A 19,378-nucleotide genomic window follows, 5' to 3' on the forward strand; every position below is an offset into this window, starting at 1 on the left:
ACTGTAACCCAATTTCAAACGCAGTTGAAAACATGAGCAATAGGTTATCTCAAGATCAACTGGCAGCACTATTCTAGATTTGTCTGGTTCGTTTTTTGCTTGAAAAAGAATGGAGCAACTCTACGAGGAAAAAAAAACAAAAGTTTACTTTCTCTTCAGTCGTTTGGTCATTTCACTGTTCTGCTGATGCTCTAAAATTGAGTCAAGTTCAGAACAGTCATGTCAAGGTGGTTTGATGAGCCACCTTTAGCTACTGGTGCCAGCTCAGCCCCTGCTGCAGCATTTTAAAGAGGGAGTGTGGCGGTGGTGCACTTATTTAGATGCTGCACCCTCATCAAGGCCTCCTGTTCTCTTCTCTCCTGTAAAAACTTATCCTCGGGTAAATGCAGAGGAGAAAACTAAAAAAACATATAAAAATGACTTTAAAGAGCAAAATGAGCAGCTGCATGTCCAATGATTAGCTATGATTTGACAATACGTTTTCTGAGAGGGCAGTGACAGGTGGCTCTTTGGAGGAAAAGGGTTTTTAATTTCCTCTAATGAGGTTTTGAGTTGACGACGATGCATTTGGACCTTTCTCATAAAGATCCCAATCGACCAAATAAACTTGTTGTCTTGGACACTAACATTCTTACTGAGGTCTGTATCCACAATTAGTTAAAATAGACTACTTGTCCTTTCTCATTTTAACACAGACGTCCCACTCTGTCAATAATAACACTGACATTCATTTTAAATAGGTTACTTGTACTTGGTGGTCAAAAAAGCTTGGTCCTTCCAAATTTTGCCTTTTTTCAGCGGTGGAATGGACCATTTTCCCACTTGTTACCACACTAACCTATGATTTCGTTTTCTTCAATGATGATTAGAAAAAAAAACAGTTTTACTAACTTTGCTTGACATGATGTCCTCAAGATGTTTTCAATTTGTCACGTATGACTCTGTGATCCGATCAGCACGCCCACCCTCATGCTGTTTGAGCCTGATGTTAAAAAGGGCCTTCACAGCCACACAACGCCTTAAGTTCAATGAGAATCCGCTCGACCGACATGGCGCTGGACTGCTCCAGCTCTACAGGTAGAACACACTGCTGCAGGAAAGTGAGTTTGGAAGTGTGCTGAGCAGCGGCTGCTCGCACACACAGGCGACCTACAACGGCCTGCTGGCGCGAAGCTACAACCGTTATGTCAGAAACGGTGTCTGGAAGCAGCAAAGAGAGGAGAACGCCTCCCGTGCGTCCTCCGCTGTGTGCAGACAGGCGCTCGCTTTGTTTTCTGATTCCGCTGCCAGGCGGCGTCATCCGAATATTTGCACTGAGCTAAAGCCACAACAACACTGCAACATGGAACAGGTGTGTGTGCGCGAGACCGCGGTATAGCGCGTGCTCGTTTGAGCAAACCAAACACACAGAAGGTTGGATGAGGAATAGGCGATGTCACGCGCAGGGTTACAGTAACATCCGTGCGGTGTTTTTTTTTTTTGGGGGGGGGGGGGGGGGGGGAGAGCAATGACGATCCAAACACCCGCCTTCACATGCAGGCTACACACAAACAAAACACGCGCACGAACACACACACACACACACACACACATACAGGCTAATGTTCTATCAAACCCATATGACAGGCGTGGTCATTGAGTGAAAACGTTTAAAACCACTTTGTTTTTGATCACCGGGGGGGTAGGGGGGGTAATTAACGGAGACACGGCACCGGGGAAATGTGCAAAAATCCAGGCTACCTGATGGAGGTCGATGCGTATCCTCTCCTCGCCTTTATGCGGGCTCTCCGGCCACAGGTGATAGCTGGAGCCGTAGTTGGGGCTGTCTTTGCTGCTGTTGCTCCCGGTCGCCGAAGAGTTCCCCGCGTACGCCTGTTGTGTTACCGGGGGGGTGAAGCGCGTGTCGCGGCTGTGTGGCTGCGCCTGCTCGCCGATCCTCCCAGACTTATTGCGGTCTTGTTCACAGTGCTGCTGCTGCTGCTGCTGCGGACGCTGGGGACAGAGCTCCAGTGCACCTTGTTGCTGCTGCTGCTGCTGCTGCCGCTGCTGCTCTTGCTGTTGCTGCTGCAGCAGTGGAGCCTGGTGAGTCCTACATAGCTCTCCTGAGCCGCTGGCGCAGTAGTTGATAGGCAAGCTGCTCCCCACCAGTAGCTGTTGCTGCGCTCGTAATTGCGGGATCTGCTGCTGCTGCAGGTCCTGAGACTCGAGTGCTCTCCTGTTAGCCTCGGTTGACTCACATACATTTAAAGAGCGCCCTTTCTGTGAGTTTGCACGGATTCCTTCAGGGGAGGGGTCACTCTGTTTGAGTCTTAAATTACTGTGTTGCTGCTGCTGCTGCTGCTGCTGCTGCTGTTGCAACTGCCTGTGGTCTCGGTGCCCTCCTGCTCCTCCTCCTCCCCTGCAGCGTTCCACGATGCTTGCCTGTTGGTAGTAATTATTAGCGCTGCTTTGGAGACGATCCCCCCTTTTAGATTCTCTGGAAAACAGCAGAGAGGAGGAGGAGGAGGAGGTCGGCGGTGGCGGTATAGGCGGCAGAAAAGGTGGGGAGGGCTGCGGTGGGAGAGGAACGACAGGATGGTGCTGGTTTTGTGAAAGGCTCGCCTCCTGCTCGGAAAAACTGCAGTGGCAGCTCGGAAAAACAGGCGGCTTCTCCTGCGTCTGCGGCGGCGTCGGCTGCTGCTGATGCTGGGAGCCGGCCGGGGCCCAGGGATCCTGCTGCAGGTGCGCCGGCTGCCCGGTGCTGGGTTCACTGGCTCGGTGTGAAGGTCGCTGGGCGGTGTCGTATCGCGCCAGGGGTGGAGGGTCGCCGCTGTGCACGGGTCTCCCGGTGGGCTGGCTCAGACAGGGGAGCTCCTGGAGGCTCTGGCGCTGGGCGGCGGTGGTCGGAGTGCGGTCTCGGTGGTGGTGAGAAGAGGGCGGGGGCGGCAGGCTGAAAACAGGCGCGTCTGGGTCGCGGCTCTTCTTGCTGCTCGCTGGCTTCTCGTCGGGCGTCTGGTGCTGATGGACAGCTCCCGCGCACCGATGCCGCATCCCCCTGATCGCCGCGTCTCGCTGTGGTCGCTCCTTTGCCGTGCACAGCTCCGACACCCGCTCATCGCGATCGGTCCCAGCAGAATAGGACCGACTTGTATCATTGGAAGGTTTGACCGGGACCTGCCTTAAAACGTCACTGTACAGCCAAAACACCGCCTTCGACTGAATATCGCTCCATTGGCCGCTTTATGCGCACAGGTTGCAGCGGATCGATCACTCTTTTTATAACGGGGGTTAGGATATAACAAGAACGGGACTGTGCATGAAGACAGGTGTTTAAATCCAGCTCACATGGTCGATCACCATAATCCACTGTGGACCCGATAGATCGACTCTGTCAATGTTGCCATTACCACCCTGCATAATCAGAAATCACTTTTACTGCGACGTCACCCAAACACATCCACAGGCCTGCCAAACATTATGCTTTGTCTGGATATACCCCGAGTTTATGATCAACTCGGACTAATTGCATTAAGTTATACGTCCAGGAAGTGTCAGCATATCTCAATGTGCGAGAGAGAACAATGATCACAGAGTATTTAAGCACATTTCCACTTGTTGGCCAATAGAGGAGCATTACAATGAGCGGGGCTGTACAAGGATTACCTCATGCCATATACAGCCCGTGCCCCAGTGTGGTATTTAATAATTGATCAGAATATGCCTGGTTTTGTATTACCAGGCAGAAATATTTAGAATGGGTGCTGCATACAGATCCTGCAGTCGGTTCAGTGGGTGCATGTGTGTGCGTGTGTGTGTGTTGCATGCTCCCTGTCACAGGGGCTGTAGATAGAGACAGAGACAGAGAGAGAGAGAGACCAGGCGCAGCCGGCGCTGTCCGCGGTGCCGAACGCGTCCAGACGCACGTCATTTAAAATAGCTTCTGCTGCGGTGTCAAGTAGCCAGAGGACGGACAACTGTCCATCTGACGAGGGTCAGAAATGTCTCGCAGCTCTGAGGATTTGAAATTTCGTAATGGGCTTGAGTTTTAAGTACTGGATGGGCCAAAATAGCTTTCCATGCAGACCCGTCAACAGGTCTGCTTTGTGTCCCCAGAGTCAACTCTGAACATGAAGAAGCTGCGTTTAGGATCCAAGTCCCAGTGACGTGCAGGTCTGAAGCAGCTCTTAGTACTTTTATATCAATGCTGGATAATATCCTGCCACTGCCATTTACTACATCAAATAATTACTTATTTCCTACACTTATTTTAACTGTTAAATCATCTGTTAATTTGTTATTCTCTGAGACTCTTTTAATTTCCTTTTTTAAATTTGTATTTTCTTTATCATCATGCATTTATAATTTGTCTTGATGTCTTTTATATTTTGTGGAAAGCACTTTTTTTCGTCTAGTTAATAAAACAAACTTACATTCCCATATGCAAATTGAAAAAAAGTACATCTTTCTTATTTTAGTCCTGTTCACTTAAAATCTTAAAACCGAAAGATTGTGATCAAAAATCTACGATCTCCAGTATTTCATGGTGAACTGGGGGGGGGGGGGGGGGGGGTGGCAGTAACACAAAGTGGGACTTCACAGATATATTCTCTTGAGGAATGTCAGAGAATGGTCAGAAATCTATAAATAAAACAAAGTAACAACATAAAACAACCAGAGTGACAGGTTCAAATAAAGACCTCATGAAAGAAGTACAGGGTTTTGAAAGCTTTATTTTAAAATATGGCACGAGCTCAGATAAATTACTGAGCGTTCATTTCATGGTGGTGCAGCTAAAACGGTAAAAGCATGGTCTTTGTGCTGAAGTAACAGTTAAATTATTAAACACATAACAATTTAGAAGAGTGATGAGAGAACTAGATCATAAGAGCTGTGGTGAAGGTCCAACTCTGTGGAACAAATTTAAACCTCAACTCCAAAACTATTCTTCTGTATAAGTTACTTGTTGCATTTGAATGCAGAACACAGGCCTTTAAGAGTTAATTTTTGCAACGAAGGAGGACTGTCTGTAACGCATCTACATCCTTCTTTTTTGAGTTTTGGGCCTAAACCACACAAACACTTAATTTTAGAGGGGGAGAGAGGAGTTGAGGCTGAGCCAAAGAGACAGGATCGGATAGAGATGGAGAAAGAGCCAACTTTTACATCATACATTAGCCATTCTTAATAAGTAATAATCCTCTCCTTAAAGCTGTCTCAGCCCTTTGGAGTTTTGATGCGTCTAAAGACTGCAGCGGTGGCACACTTTACCTAACCACTGGAAGAAAGCTGATGCACACTCTCTTTTATGGCCACGTGAAGCGAAGCAGGAATCGGGAGCATACGGAGCTCCGGCCAGGGCCGCGTTAGAAACCCGATCATTTTCATTAAGTAATTGGTCGCTGTGACCTGTGCGAGTTCCTTGGCGAGATGGAGTTTCATTTGCTGGTTTGGGAAGCAATGTTACTGCTTCCACATGAATAATTAAATCAAACTTTACAACTAATGGACACACACACACAAATGCCCCACACACTCATTCACCAATGAGCCATATATGCCACTCTGCACGTCCCACACACCCACAACCATAACAATGCTGCTCACTCAAACAGACTCTTTCTAGTAAAAACTGCCACCTGAATTTAGTGCCGCTTGGATGTGTCCCAAACTTGGCCGACTCCAGCCGTGTGAAAAAAGCATACTGTGTGCCGCTGTCCCTGTTGGCTGCTGGAGGCACGAGCAGTGGAAGATCTGTGACATTCAAATGGAAGAGGAGCAACCATGGTGGAGACCAGCGGCTGCAGCACGTAACATAGGAAGTAGATAAGGAGCCTGTAATTACACAGAAAGAGAAAACCAAGCAGGGCGACACAGGGAGATGTGTGAGTGTGTGCATGAGGGACGGACAAGGAGAAACCGATAGCGTGCACATTCCTTTGTGTGTGATCACATGTGAGCAACAGGACAGAGAGGGAGACATGTCTGAAATGAGAAGGTGCACCAATACAGAAGAGACCAAAAGAGTCCACTTGAAAAGAAAATGGGTTTTACTGCCAAGAACACCAAAAATAATTACACACAGGTACAGAGATCAGCCAATTATCTTAAAACAGGGAGATAAGTGTATACGTGTTTAAATAATATCCAGTCCAACAGTCAGTTGTGTGCCTCTCAGAGGTCTGGGGATCTCACTCTTACTCTGAATATCAATCTGAACGGTGCACTCACATGTTTAAATCAAGAGTTGTCACTTAGGCCAAACCATTAGGGCTGTGATGTGTTGCTCAGAGATACCGATGACAAATTGGATAATTTTCTTAAGCCATTAATAACACAAATTGTTGACAATTTATCTGACTAATTCATAATCTCCAATTCTGTTTTAATGTGTTATAATACTGTACAATAGCATATTACAGGGTTATTTGTTTGTTTACAATTTGAAACTATGTTAAACTATAATAATGAGGCCTTCAGAGATTTGTTGTATCCACTTTAGTGCAGACATAGCACAAGTGAGGATGCCTTTGACTTTATCTGCCTTCTAAATTACTGCCACAAATTAACATTTACTGATGAATCTCCAGGCCAAACACAAAGGAGAGGTAGAAACGCAAGTGTACGCGTGTTGCTACAAACAAAGCAGAGGAGGTCCCCTCGGCTCTGAATGCAATCCAGAGCAAAGTGAGAGTCTACATTGTTTTTGTTTGCCTTGCAGTGTGATAAGGAGTGGAAGGCAGCCATCTTGAATTAGACAGCATGTCATGGCTGTCATCTCTCTCAGCTATGACTAACTGGACTGATGCCTCAAGGATAGAGTGAGTTTGAGGCTGTGGGAGCGAAGGCAGGTCACGATACAGCGCAATGACCAGTGACTAATGTGACACACATTCAGCTGGACTGATGCGGCTGGTCTGTGTAAACGCTGATATGCTCCTCACACGATAAACAACCTGTGATCCTAGAGATAAGAGCCGAGTCGTGACTCAACCCGGGTGCAGGCTCGCTCAGTGCAGCCGCTGTGAGATGATACCGAGGGCAGGCTCGAGACGGCACATTCGGTAGACACAGGCGTGCCTGCCACAGCGGCTGGCGGGGGCAGGGCCCTGCGCCCAAAGGTGGAATTTATCTCTGACAGCTCAGATCATTAGTGAGATTTGCGCCCGCTACTCAAATGACTAAGCAGCTTTGCCATCATTCAGGAAGAGGCAGGTACGGCAGGAGTCATTGTTATATATCAGCTGACATGTTAGCGTCCCAAAGTCCCCAAAATGAGTGGAAAGAGCGGCGCAAGGCGGACGACTGTGATGAAGTGTTTTCTATTACTGCCACAAGGAAAGCCAAGGTGCAGGGAATGATAAAGTGGGACACGGAGGCGGCAGCTGTAATGCACGAGCATGCCGGGCAACATCCGAGACGAGATGTGATGAGATCCCATTGAAAGGAATAAGGGGGATACTCAAGAGGCATCGTGGGTAATTCTGACACACAGTCATAAACTGAGAGGAGCAGAGGAGCAAGTGTTCTCATCCACCTCAGAGGACGAACAAGAGGCCAATTAGTCACCTTAGTCCACACAAAGTGCCCACCCCCCCCCCCCACCCCCCCACCCCACATGCCAAAACACACACCACCAACGATCTATGAATTTACTACAATATAAGGTAAGATAAGTATTTACCCCTATTTGTAATTTCAGTAGTAAAAGAATTGAAATATGGGGGAATTCATATTGTCATTAGTATTTATTTCCACAAGACTAACCAAATTATTAAGCAAGACAACAGCACTACAAGAAAATCATAAACTAAAATCGGCCAGTAGACACAATGAAAAAGACCAATCCTAATAGATTCAAAGCATAAGCAAAGATGTGTTTCTCATTTCCTATCACTTGTGTATCTGAGACATGATCTCACTGGCTTTAAAACGCCACGAGTCAAACTCTCTCCTGCCTCCAATCAAGGTGTGGCAGCGGCGTTGATGCAGCACAGACAGAAGCGTCTCGGAGCTCTCTGGCTGTACAAGACATATTCTTGCTATACGCAGCAACAGACACCTGCTTTGATTTGTCTGTGGCGGGGCCTTCACAGAAGCATCGGACCATCAACCTGTGTTCACAGAGTACAATGATGTCACTGCACAAAATGGAGCCGTTGATGACGAGGGGATTTGAAGCGGACAAAGAGAAATAGGGAAAAAAAGAGATCAAGGTTCATTTATAACTAAGTCTAGTGTATGTATGTGTCTGTCGCTGCAAGACTGTTATGACATGATGTGTGTGTGTGTGTGTGTGTGTGTGTGTGTTCTAACATGTGACTCATACACGTGTGCATACCTGTGTGGGCGGATGGGACCAGTGTTTGACAAGAGAGGCCACGTTTGCCCAGTTTGTAAAATATGGTGATGAGAGATAAAGAGAGGAGAGAGCTCATCACTAATGCAAAGGTTCAAAGACTCGGCCCCTGTCTCATCATCAGAGCTGCCACACACACAAAGGAGATGACCAACTGACCCCCCTATATTCACCAGCAGCAGGCGGAGACGCACTGTACCCTCTACGCTATATAAAGCATGAAACAGCCTTCAGAAACCATTTCATGAAAAACAGTCTCCAAGATGCGTTTTCCGCTTAGATTGATCATTTTGCTATATTTGCACGAGGACTAAAATACTGTACGTAGGCAGCACGGCGGCAACTAATCTAATGCAGAGGGAAATCCCTCTATATTCCACTGCACTTCTCAGCAGAAACACAGATCCAGTCCTGTTCCCTCAAGGTGTAGCTCTGACAGATAAGAATCCACCCCTTGCAAAAAAAGAAGAAGTCATTCACTTGTGCTGTTAGGTGTGAAAATGCTGTAAAGGTTATTAGCTACAGATATTAGAGCCTGCAATTGCAATTTCATCATGCAATCTATTCACAGCCGCAGAACGGAGGATGAAATGCAAGGCAAGGCAACGAGGAAGTGACATAGAGTGAGAGCAGAGGAGAGGAGAGAAGGAAAGGAAAGGAAAGGACGTACCTTTTATCAGCTGGAGGATGCACATGCAGCCTCTCTGCTTGGAGAAGGCACATCAACAATGATTATAAATGACAGCAGGACAATCAATGGTCCCTCACCAAGAACAGGGGCTCTCCCAGTCATTGCAGCCTCCTGTCGCTTGTATAGAAAAAGCAGGAATATACACGCTCTGAATTTCTCCAGCTTATTGTTACAGCTAATGGCTGCTCCCTCTTCTTTCTTTCCCCCTCTATTTTTCTCTCCTCTCCTCCTCCTCCAATGATAAAAACCTGCTTTCCCCCATACATGTAAAGTCCTTTCTCTTTTTTCTATTTTTTCTATATTCCATTTTTATTTGATTTTTTTGCCTCGAGTCCGCAGTCAAATCTCATTTCCACCTCTGTGTCATGAAATTAATTATAGGGAGGTGGGGGGCGTTTAATGTGATTTACGAGGGATCGATACAATTTGGACTTTTTGTCAATTCGGGACAATAAAATCAAATCTGACATGGTAAGAAGAAGAAACAGAAGAGGGTAGCAACGCTGATGGGAACTGTGACAAATCTAGAAAAGCACTGGAGGGCGGTTTTATGACCTTGTGTGCGCTGACGTCCCCACATACACACACAAACACACACACACTCAAGCAAACGCACACACACACTCACATCCTCCTCCTCCTCCTCCTCCCCTCCTCCTTCCCCTGAATTGATGCGGGGATTCCTGATGCTATTTTTAGCCCGCTGGTCTCGGAGAGCCGTGCGTGGGTGGAGGAGAGAAAGAAAGAAGAGGAAAAAGCAGCAGGAGGAGGGAGGAGGAGGAGGAGGAGGGAGGAAGACAGAGTAGCAGGGGTAGAGGGTTGGGAGGGAAGGAGAAGAGGCAGGGATGGAGGAGAGGAGAAAGAGGAGGATGGAGAGGAGAAAGAGGGAGGGGGGTGGGGGGGGTTCCCATGCAGACCAGAGCTGCAGCAGCATCAACACAAAGATCCCCGCTGCGAGGGGCTTTGAATCGTGACCAGACAGCCAGGGGGAGAAAAAAGGGAGCGCCGTGTCATTGTCTCCACACTGGACGGTACTGCTTTCTCTGATTTACCATCCTTTTATTTTTTATATTATCATTTTTACGTCATGTCTTCAATGAATAAGATGGGGCGCAGAGAAGAAATCGTGCAGAATTATACAGTGTGTAATTATAGTGTGGGGAATGAAGAGGCTGATCAGGAAGAGTGTTCTAGAGGGGGAAAAAAGAACATATAATAATAAACCTGTAACGGCATTTAGATTTATAGTATAGGCTGCTGTATATATATATATTCACAGCTGTTATATAGCTTTTACAGGCCTATATATCACATCTGTTAGCCATTTGTCTTTGTTCCATGACAATGAAGACACAATTAAGCAGTATAATAAGCCTATTTATTGGTTAGGGGTGAATTTAAACAGGCTATGGACAGGTAGACCTGATGGTGTTTAATCTTAATACTTATTTTAACCTTTAAAAAACTAAAATCATGAGTATTTATTTACATTAAACATATTCTATTAAGTTGTACAAAGATATACTGAGGTACAGCTTGTGTGTTGGATGTGTGGACTAAATATGTGATTTTTTTTGTTATGCTGTTTGGCTCTTATCGTTTGGTCAGACATTAGGTTATATAGTTAAATACTATACAACATAGTTAAATTAGAAGTTACAATCAAAATGTCTTTAATTTTAGGGGATTAACTTTTTAGTCCTTTTTACATCTGATATTCTTTAGTCATGTGCATTTAGAATTCTCAAAATCAATCTAATGCCACACCATTACCAGCCGGCAGCACTTACACTTCTTTACAACACACCCTACAAATTAAGTCGTACAATTAGCTACACACACACACTGAAACCGGGGAGGAAAGGAGAGGGAAGCTCGGCATATGGGCAGAGGCTTTATTATTTATCACCAGCGGATTTATTTTTAGCTCATGCTGCCATGTTGGCGTCGAGGCTTTCCGGGCACATTGATGGCAGGTTTCCCCGTCACCTGCAGGTCACACGGCAGGGGGAGACCTGGGCATAGCCTACCATACCACGAGAGACAGAGACACACACACACATGCACACGCACACGCACACACACACACACACACACACACACACACACACACCCACACCCACACACCCACACACCCACAGGCGTCAGCGAGGACTCCTCCAGCTGGTTGCATTATTCACTCAGGCACTTATTCAGAAGCGTATAATTACAGAGAGAAACACGAGCAGACGAAACTGCCGCAGAGGGGACGGACAGAGGTTCCTCGTGATGAGAGAAACATTTAGGAAAAGGATAGTGCCACACCTTGGAGCTTTTAGCCGCAGACGTACCACACCCATGGCCGCACAACAGACTAATCAAATGGGGATATTGCTGTTTAAGCCTGATTGAATTCTTTAGCCACCATTCCACATCAATGCTCTCCAAATGTGTTCAGTTAACATTTAATAATAAGGCAAGAGCTTGGTGCAAGAATAGACTATTTCACGATTCAAATGGTGATCACTCATTTCTAAATATTTGGTATCTGCAGGCAGGTTTCTCTCTCCCTGCTTTTTGTCTGAAGTATAAATTCATGTGCTTGTTGTTTGTGTGCAAGTGCTATTAAACCATAGAAACAGGCCAACAAACAATCTGCTGTTTCGTCATGGTTGCATCATTGACACAGCTTACTTCTATTCTCCTGATTTGCGTTATAAGCAGGTTTTTGTTTCTTAATGCACGGTGAGGTGGTAACCCCTCTCTGTGTTTCACTCCAAGACATTGAGCCCTCGCTTCGACATCCAGTAACAAGGATTAATCAAGTTCTCACCTTTTAAGAGAATTCAAGCCAACGCTGGCCAGAAAAGAACAACCGAAATGATATTGAGAATGAACTGAATGGTTGAAGAGAGAGTAAAATCAACCCTTTGTGATTGAGAGGGAGACGTGGGGAGGAGAGGAAGAGGGGACGGAGGGAGGTGATTGGAGGGGTATGCGGGTGTAGTGGCCGGGGGTGAATTCAGATGTTCTGGTTGATAATGTTGCCTTGTGGCCTAATGAAAAAGAAAAAAAAAACAGATGCTATCTGTGCTGCTGCAAAAATGCTGGACCTCTCTCTCCCCCTCTCTATCTCCCCTTCTCTCTCTGTTTCTCTCTCTCTTTCTCTCTCTCTCTCTAAAACAGCACAGCCACTCTCTCTGCTCTTGAAGGGCCCTAAATTGCCCAAAACAGTGGGGGATAGGCTTTAGCTTCTCCTTACGGCCAAAGTGTCCTCGAGGCGGCAGGTCTGTCCCTGTCTGTCAACCCCCCATCCCCTCTGCATGGATTGTGTGGATGTCCTCCTTCCTGTCTGTCGGTCAGCGTACCTGTCTGTCTCTATCTGGCCAGCTGTTTGTCCAGGATGTGTGCACAGCGCTTCTCTCTGACATCCGTCTGTCTTCAGGTTGGCTCTCTGTGCGACCACCTCCATTTTGCTGGATGTCCTTGCTGCCAGGCTTCACCAAAAAAAAAAAAAACAGAAGAAACAACCCTTTGTTATTCACAATGCAACATTTATGTTTAAAGTATGAAGTGGAGATGAGGGAAATGGACAATTACAATGCATTTATAATTTAGGAATTAAAGCAGCTTTGATTAAATTTTTAACAAGGTGCATTAGTCAGAGAATGAACCCAGCTTGAATTGGCTGATATACAGAGGCAGCGGTATTTCAAACCCATAGGCTGCATATGTTCAAACCTGACATCACGTTCACAATCTTCACTGGAACAACTATTAGCTATTGGCAGCTCTGTTTTATCCTTCCAGGGACATGGTGACATTTTAAATTTTGCTCTCTGGTATTTTTTCACCGAGCCCTTATGGCTGTAGAGTATTTTTAGCAACTGCCCTGGAGAGTCACTGTCAGTATCATTTCCTTTTATTTCCATTTCTCAATATAAAGCCATGCATGTAAATGAAGAATTACCAAAAGAAATAAAGTAATTTCATTATATTATTAGTATAAGATCCACCTCAGTGTAAACTGTAATAGTAGAAGGAAAATCACCTTGCAAAATATAATCTGAGGACAGAAATATTCAAGGCGATATTTACATGTCTATAACCTGTCTTTTGCTAAGTGCACCATCTGCATTTTCCGGGGATAAAACACAAAGTTGTGGGTTGCTGGAGCCACTCCCAGCTGATGCAGTGTGAGAATCAGGGTAGAAGCTGGACATGTTGCCAGCCTTCCACAGGCCTGACATCTACTCACAGGTCTCAGGATCTGGGCAACACATTGATCGAAATGCATCAGCAATTACATTTTTACTTTATCAATTCATAATCTGCGTGTATATGCAGAGAGCTGTAAAATACACGTTAGCTGACATGTTGTCTGGACCAAAAAACACTTACAAAAAATATCGCCATTTGTGTTTTGTGTGGAGAAACTGTCAACTTGTGTGATAAAAGAAACGGTTAACTGTGAACGGGAAATGGAGGAAGGGTCACAGCCCGGATACCTACTGTCCACAAGCCCCAACTTTTTGGCTGTTTCCGTCAGGCGATAGTCGATAGCCACCGAGGTTAGCTTCTACTTGACAGAAGTGCAACTCGCTCCTCCTCACTCTCATTCTTCATTAATATTTTTGGAATTTGTATTTGGTCTGTTTGTTGGAAACGTGAAGGGCAGATGTGCTTGCTCTCCATCAGCCCACAACATCTAGCACATGTCACCGAGGGTCAATTACCCCATAGTCCAGCCTCTGTCATATTACTGGTTCAATTTTTTCCACTTCTCAGGGTGAGTGGGACATGATTTCAGAGAACATTAAATGGAGGGGACTTAAATGGAACAGTGGAGGGACTGGGGATGGGGGTGGCTGTGGCGCTGGTGGAGAGCGACAGAGATCTGGCCTAATTAATTCCTCTCTCCGCCCAACACCCCCCTGAACAACCCCTACCTCTAGTGCTCTCTGATAGGCTGGTGACTTTCACCGTAGAGTGTGAAGGGCGAAGGAGTATTCCTCAAATCATAATCCGCCCGACTTTGAAGGGGAAGGGATTAGTCTAGCAGTAGCCAGATCAGCCATGCGGAGCCACATGCATCAGCATCCTGTGCCTTTTTAACCCTGTATGTCATCATATAGTGAAGACGCAAGGGAGAGAGTAAACATGCAGGTTATGGCAGCGGAGCAGTAAAGGTTATGGCTTCACGGTCTCTGTGAAATGGTGTCAGGCGAGGAGACCACAAATCAAAGCGTCATCCAACCACTCTCACCCACAGTGCCATATAATGTGATCTGCTGTTGGTTTTTATGATGCCAGACACTTGGGGTTTACACGCATTTCATATAAAGTCAACACCTCGTGTTTTCTGAATCGCTCCGACCCAAGTATAAGTGCATGGGTGAGTGGTGTTTCCCAAGTGGCCTGCACAATTATTGCCCGATGAGAATTACAGTGGTCACGCAGGGAGGAAGGGCCCACATTCAAAACGCATGCTCTAAACGCCACCATTCGAATGACTAATGACTGTGAGTGTTGGCGACGCCGTCATGGAGGCGCGGGGGAGGCGGAGGGCAGGAGAGCGCATGGCTGGGAGGAGGGGGGGGGGGTGTCCTGCAGCTACAACACATGCCCCCTCCTGCACATCGGGCACAGGGCTCGAGCAAGTGATTGATAGCGGTGCCAAGACAACATCTCGTCAGGGGCCCGGTGGACGAGGGTAGCTGGCGGAGCAATGATGGACGAGCCCGTAGACACTACATAAAAATCGAACCCGGCATATATAACACATTCCCAGCTCCCTTTCTTAACCTGTAATGTATAGCGATAGAAATTTGTTTCGCAGTCCATTGTCGCGGACAGTGATGGATGCCAAAAAGAGAGAGAGCGAGGGGTGGGGGGACGAGAGAGGGAAGGGTCTGCGTGTGTGTACGGGGGAGCGGTGAGAAAGTCTGCCATTGAACGATGCACTTTTTGTGTTTGTCACTCATTCTTAGAAAGCCTATAAGAAAACAGCTAGTGTCGAGCAGTGCCAGGCTGCAATGATCGTTTTAATCTTTCACTATAACTTCTCTGAGAACATTTACTGTTGATAAGACGGATATAAAAGCATTATCCCAGAGAGAACCATCAACCTTGTATTACCCAACCACATGGTGTTTGCATGTATTTGCATCTTTGTAACGACTCACCAGACGGTTTAGGAGCCCACAATGTTTCAAGATGGCACATTTCAGTTCATGCCATATTCTTCTTTAATGTCGCCATTATGGTACTTCATTATTACTATGTTGTTGTTTTATAAATGGGTTCAGGTGCTCCCGGAAGGGAAAAAAAGTCAAGTTAACGCACCCACAACGAGGGCAGGGCAGTTTTTATTTGTCAACACTTAAAAGACAGACTTAAAAGCTCAGAAGAAAAAATCCAGGAGCAGAGGAGAAGTCTGAGAGCACATGATCCACGAGAAGAGAAGAAAAGCTGGAGCTGGGGCGCTGGAAGTTTGTCCAAGAGACGAAAACATCGCAGAGCAAGCACAAGCACAGGCAGGGGCTATTTGAGTGTGAGTGTCACAAGATCGGAACTTGAAATCAACCTGATCTCAAACTGAAAGCCCACACTCTTTAATTAAGAGAGGATAAACATACAATGTCAGTTAATGAGAGATGAGTGGTGCTGGTTTCGAAATAACTGGGGGTGTTGTCATGGGTGTTACATGAGTTGACCACACATTTACACTGGAAACACATGGCGTACACGTGTGCTGCTACATGAGTGACCCATCATCACATGTCATACTCCGCCAAACACACGCATGCCCTTAAAGACTTGACTATGCATTTAAGAATTATAAACTATTCTTTAAATTGTGGTAAATTATAAGCAAATCAATGCGCTTCAAGAAATTAACAACATTTCTATTTGAAAGGCAAAATGCAAATATTGCATTTGCTAAATAATGATTGTAAGCAGTCATTTATACATTCATAGATACATAATTTATCTTATTCTTAGAAGTGCTGTATAGATGAATTCAATTCATGGTGCCATCATGCACATGCCCTACCATGTGTGTACTGCTTACACCTCGTTAATGCGGACTCACATACATGCATGTGCACACAACAACACGGACCCCCTCAGTGCATTGTCGGCCTATCAAATCGACTTGTCCTCGCCAATCTCCCAGTAGCTGATGAATATTAGATGGGAGCGGATAATGCCTCGACAGAGGAGGCCCCCCCCCACCATAGGAGAGCCAGGCTGCACACTCAGCAGTGAAGCGCTGCCCACTGGGACCAAACCAAGGCTGCCGAAAGAATCCCTCGCAGTTGTGAGCAGCATCCTGTGCTGTTGTGGGTGGATTTCATGTAACAGCGAGAGGAAAATGTGTCCATGTGCGAGTGTGAGTCCGTGTTTGTGCGTCGGTATAACAGAATGAAAGAGAGAGGGAGGGCAGAGAGGAGCGTTCTTCTCCATCTATCTTCATAAACCTCCAATTGGATTTTTACAGCTGTTGGTTCTTCATCATGAGCGGCGATGGATTGTATTCCAAAGCCGCGGCAGTAAGAGGAGGATTTCAGGGCTTAGGTTCTTCTTTTTTGTTATGTTTGAGAATGTCAAGGAGGAGAGGAAAGCTATGTGTCAGATTCTGAACATACATATTTATGCATGGTTACGGAATAGAATCCATGCGTGGGTTGTGTTGTCTGTACGTGCACATATGCAGTTGTGTGTATGGGGATGAATGATTCCATTTGGAATTACTCAGCATATATTTGTCAGCGGGCATCTTTGTCAGGTTTGCTCATTTCAAGGACTAGTACGTGATGCAACTGTAAACAAATAGGTGACCCAACAACGAAGAAGTGAAGTCAGATAAATAAAATGATTAAAAAAGTAAATCTCACTCATTAAAGTTTTCAGATGATATAAAAAGTCAGATTTCGTGAGATGTATTTATGAACCTTTATTTTGTGTCCCGATCACCAGTGAACATAAAAAGTGTTGGTTTTACATCTGGAACTCAATAATGGATATACAATTATTGTATATGGTCCAACAAATGACTGATTGGGATTTTAAGAGAAGAGTTAAGGATTGAGGTCGTTTTGTCAATGTTCCCATTACGTCAAGTCGGTCCTTATTTTAGAAGCTGACTAAAGCTCTTTCTGGAGATTTAAAGCGCGGTGGTAAAACTGTCAGAAAACATGGATTGAAACTGAATCCATGCGCTCAGTGTTATTTATTTAACACAGTGATGTTAAAGTTTGATTTGTTGACATCATTGCTTTAATTTGCATCAAGATCAGGGAGGTTTGGACGCGAGCAACTGACGCTGACACTCTGCAAGAGTGTTTCACTGTATTTGACTGACAGGTTCTGCAAATATGATTCAAGCCCCATGTTATTCAACCATGAGGCGAAAACTTGAATCAGTTTCCCCCTTCACAGAAGGAAGAGGGTGGACTGATCACTACTCTGCTCTAATCCACATCAGTCCAACATGACTGTGGCACTCTGAGCATGGCTGTGAAGTTTTTTTAAATACCATTAAAAGACTAGTTCAACTTTTTGGGAAATGCACTTATTTACCATCTAGATGAGAGTATTGATATAGACTATTATACATTTTGCATCTGTATTATATACAAGAAGGAAATGGGTCTATTAGCATATTTTAAGGCTCAATAGTTAACACATTATATTCCGTCTCTGTTTCAATTAGTGCAAACATTTTATATTTCTTACTGGGTTGTCCTTGCCACACTGTAACTATTATGAGTTAATATCTGCATGTTTTGTGCTAAGCTAACTGTCTGCTTGTCGTAGTCTCATAATTACGATAGAGAATTGAGCGCTTCATGAAAGAAAACCAGCACATCATACTGTACCTTTAAGAAAACACAACATCCTTCGAGTTAACGAACCATCCTTACAAGATAAGAAACATTTAAGTCAGGACCCTTTATAATGAACCAGTTTTAAATAATACAACAAGCCACAATGAGCTTTATTGTGCACAATAAGCAACTATTCCAAGGCTATTGCACTGGACTCCCATGTATGTGTTGTGTTAACGCACGGTGGTGGGCGGGTCTCATGCATGGTGCTGGAATGATAGTTGTAACGGCAGCAATTACAGTTGAAGCTAGGGACACACAACACATCTGGCTTTCGTGCTAACGTGCCGTGCTAGCTAATGATGTAATGATAAAGAGACTGAAATCAGAAAACAGACAAACAGGTTCATCAGCTGCCTCCGCCTCCTCTTTCGCATTAAGAGGATTTGAAAGGGAATGAGCAGCGTCTCAGTCTCTTTTGCTTATTGTATGGTCCATTGTTTGTTGTGTAGTTTTTCATTTCATTTAAAATAAGGGAGTATGTTTTGTTCACAGGTAGTTTCCAGTCATAAAGAGCAGATTTCTAAGTGAAAGCAACATGAATTTAAGTCTCACATAAACACTAGGCATCCAAAGACTCCACCACAGGCACATTTGTATATCAACTAAAGGCATCTGTAAATCTATCTGTGACATAGTAGATCCCACTATTGTAGATCGAAGTGATTGCCACAACCCAATTAGCATATCGTTGGATCTACCGTGCAGATGGTCTTGGACTATATTCAAGGCTTGGCTCAAATTAGTGCAATGGAAATGTCTGACACAGGAACTGCCTCCCAGTGCTCATGGCTACTAGATACATGTCATAATCATGAACAAACACTCATCTGATCTCCAGTAAAGGTTTTCTTTGGACAGGCTCCAGTACAGTAAAGTTAATGCTCACATTTTAGTGCATTTGCGATACATTGTCGTCTTTTGCTTTATGCCTCAGAGGGGGATTATGACAGTGGCTGTGCCAAAAATGTTATGTACTTTGATACAGTCCAGACACAAGGAACGACTTCATCACGCCTATGTAATGAATCACCGATATCCAACCCTATGCCGGCTATGCCTGAGCAGCCGGGTACATTACCAGTTTAAATCCTATAAAGCCTAAAGCTGGTGACAGGGCCACCAGTGGGTCAGTGGTACAGTAGCTGCTGGAAAATACATTAGCTAATAAGAAGCACAACCTTGTGTAAAAGTAATATAACGGCAGAGGCTAACAATCTAGTCACCCTTAGTTTCCAGGGTCAACATTAACATGAAAACTGAACCTGCGATCAAACGTGATTAAGTCGATTTTTGACAAGGTAACACAAATCCCCTACAAGCAGGGAAGAAACTGATGTTATACATAAAATTCCTTATTAAAATATATAGAAACAACTAACCCTATGTGATATATTGTGTTAACTATTGCATTACAATATTCAGTATGTTTCCAACAACTGTACTTTACGGGGGAAACAGTTAGTCGGTCAGCAGTTG

General features: G+C 45.1%; 1 protein-coding gene across 1 annotated transcript in view; it reads right to left on the reverse strand.

The window, feature by feature from the left end:
• Positions 1-12,467, reverse strand: part of kcnn1a (potassium intermediate/small conductance calcium-activated channel, subfamily N, member 1a) — a 59,629-nt gene extending 47,162 nt beyond the window's left edge. The window contains exon 1 of the mRNA XM_062405332.1: positions 12,268-12,467. Coding sequence (XP_062261316.1) covers positions 12,268-12,330 — 63 coding nt within the window. The 5' untranslated portion in view covers positions 12,331-12,467. The remainder of the gene's footprint in view (positions 1-12,267) is intronic.
• Between the last annotated feature and the right edge of the window lie 6,911 nt (positions 12,468-19,378).

Source organism: Platichthys flesus, chromosome 14 (genome assembly GCF_949316205.1).
Source record: "Platichthys flesus chromosome 14, fPlaFle2.1, whole genome shotgun sequence".
Taxonomy (NCBI): domain Eukaryota; kingdom Metazoa; phylum Chordata; class Actinopteri; order Pleuronectiformes; family Pleuronectidae; genus Platichthys; species Platichthys flesus.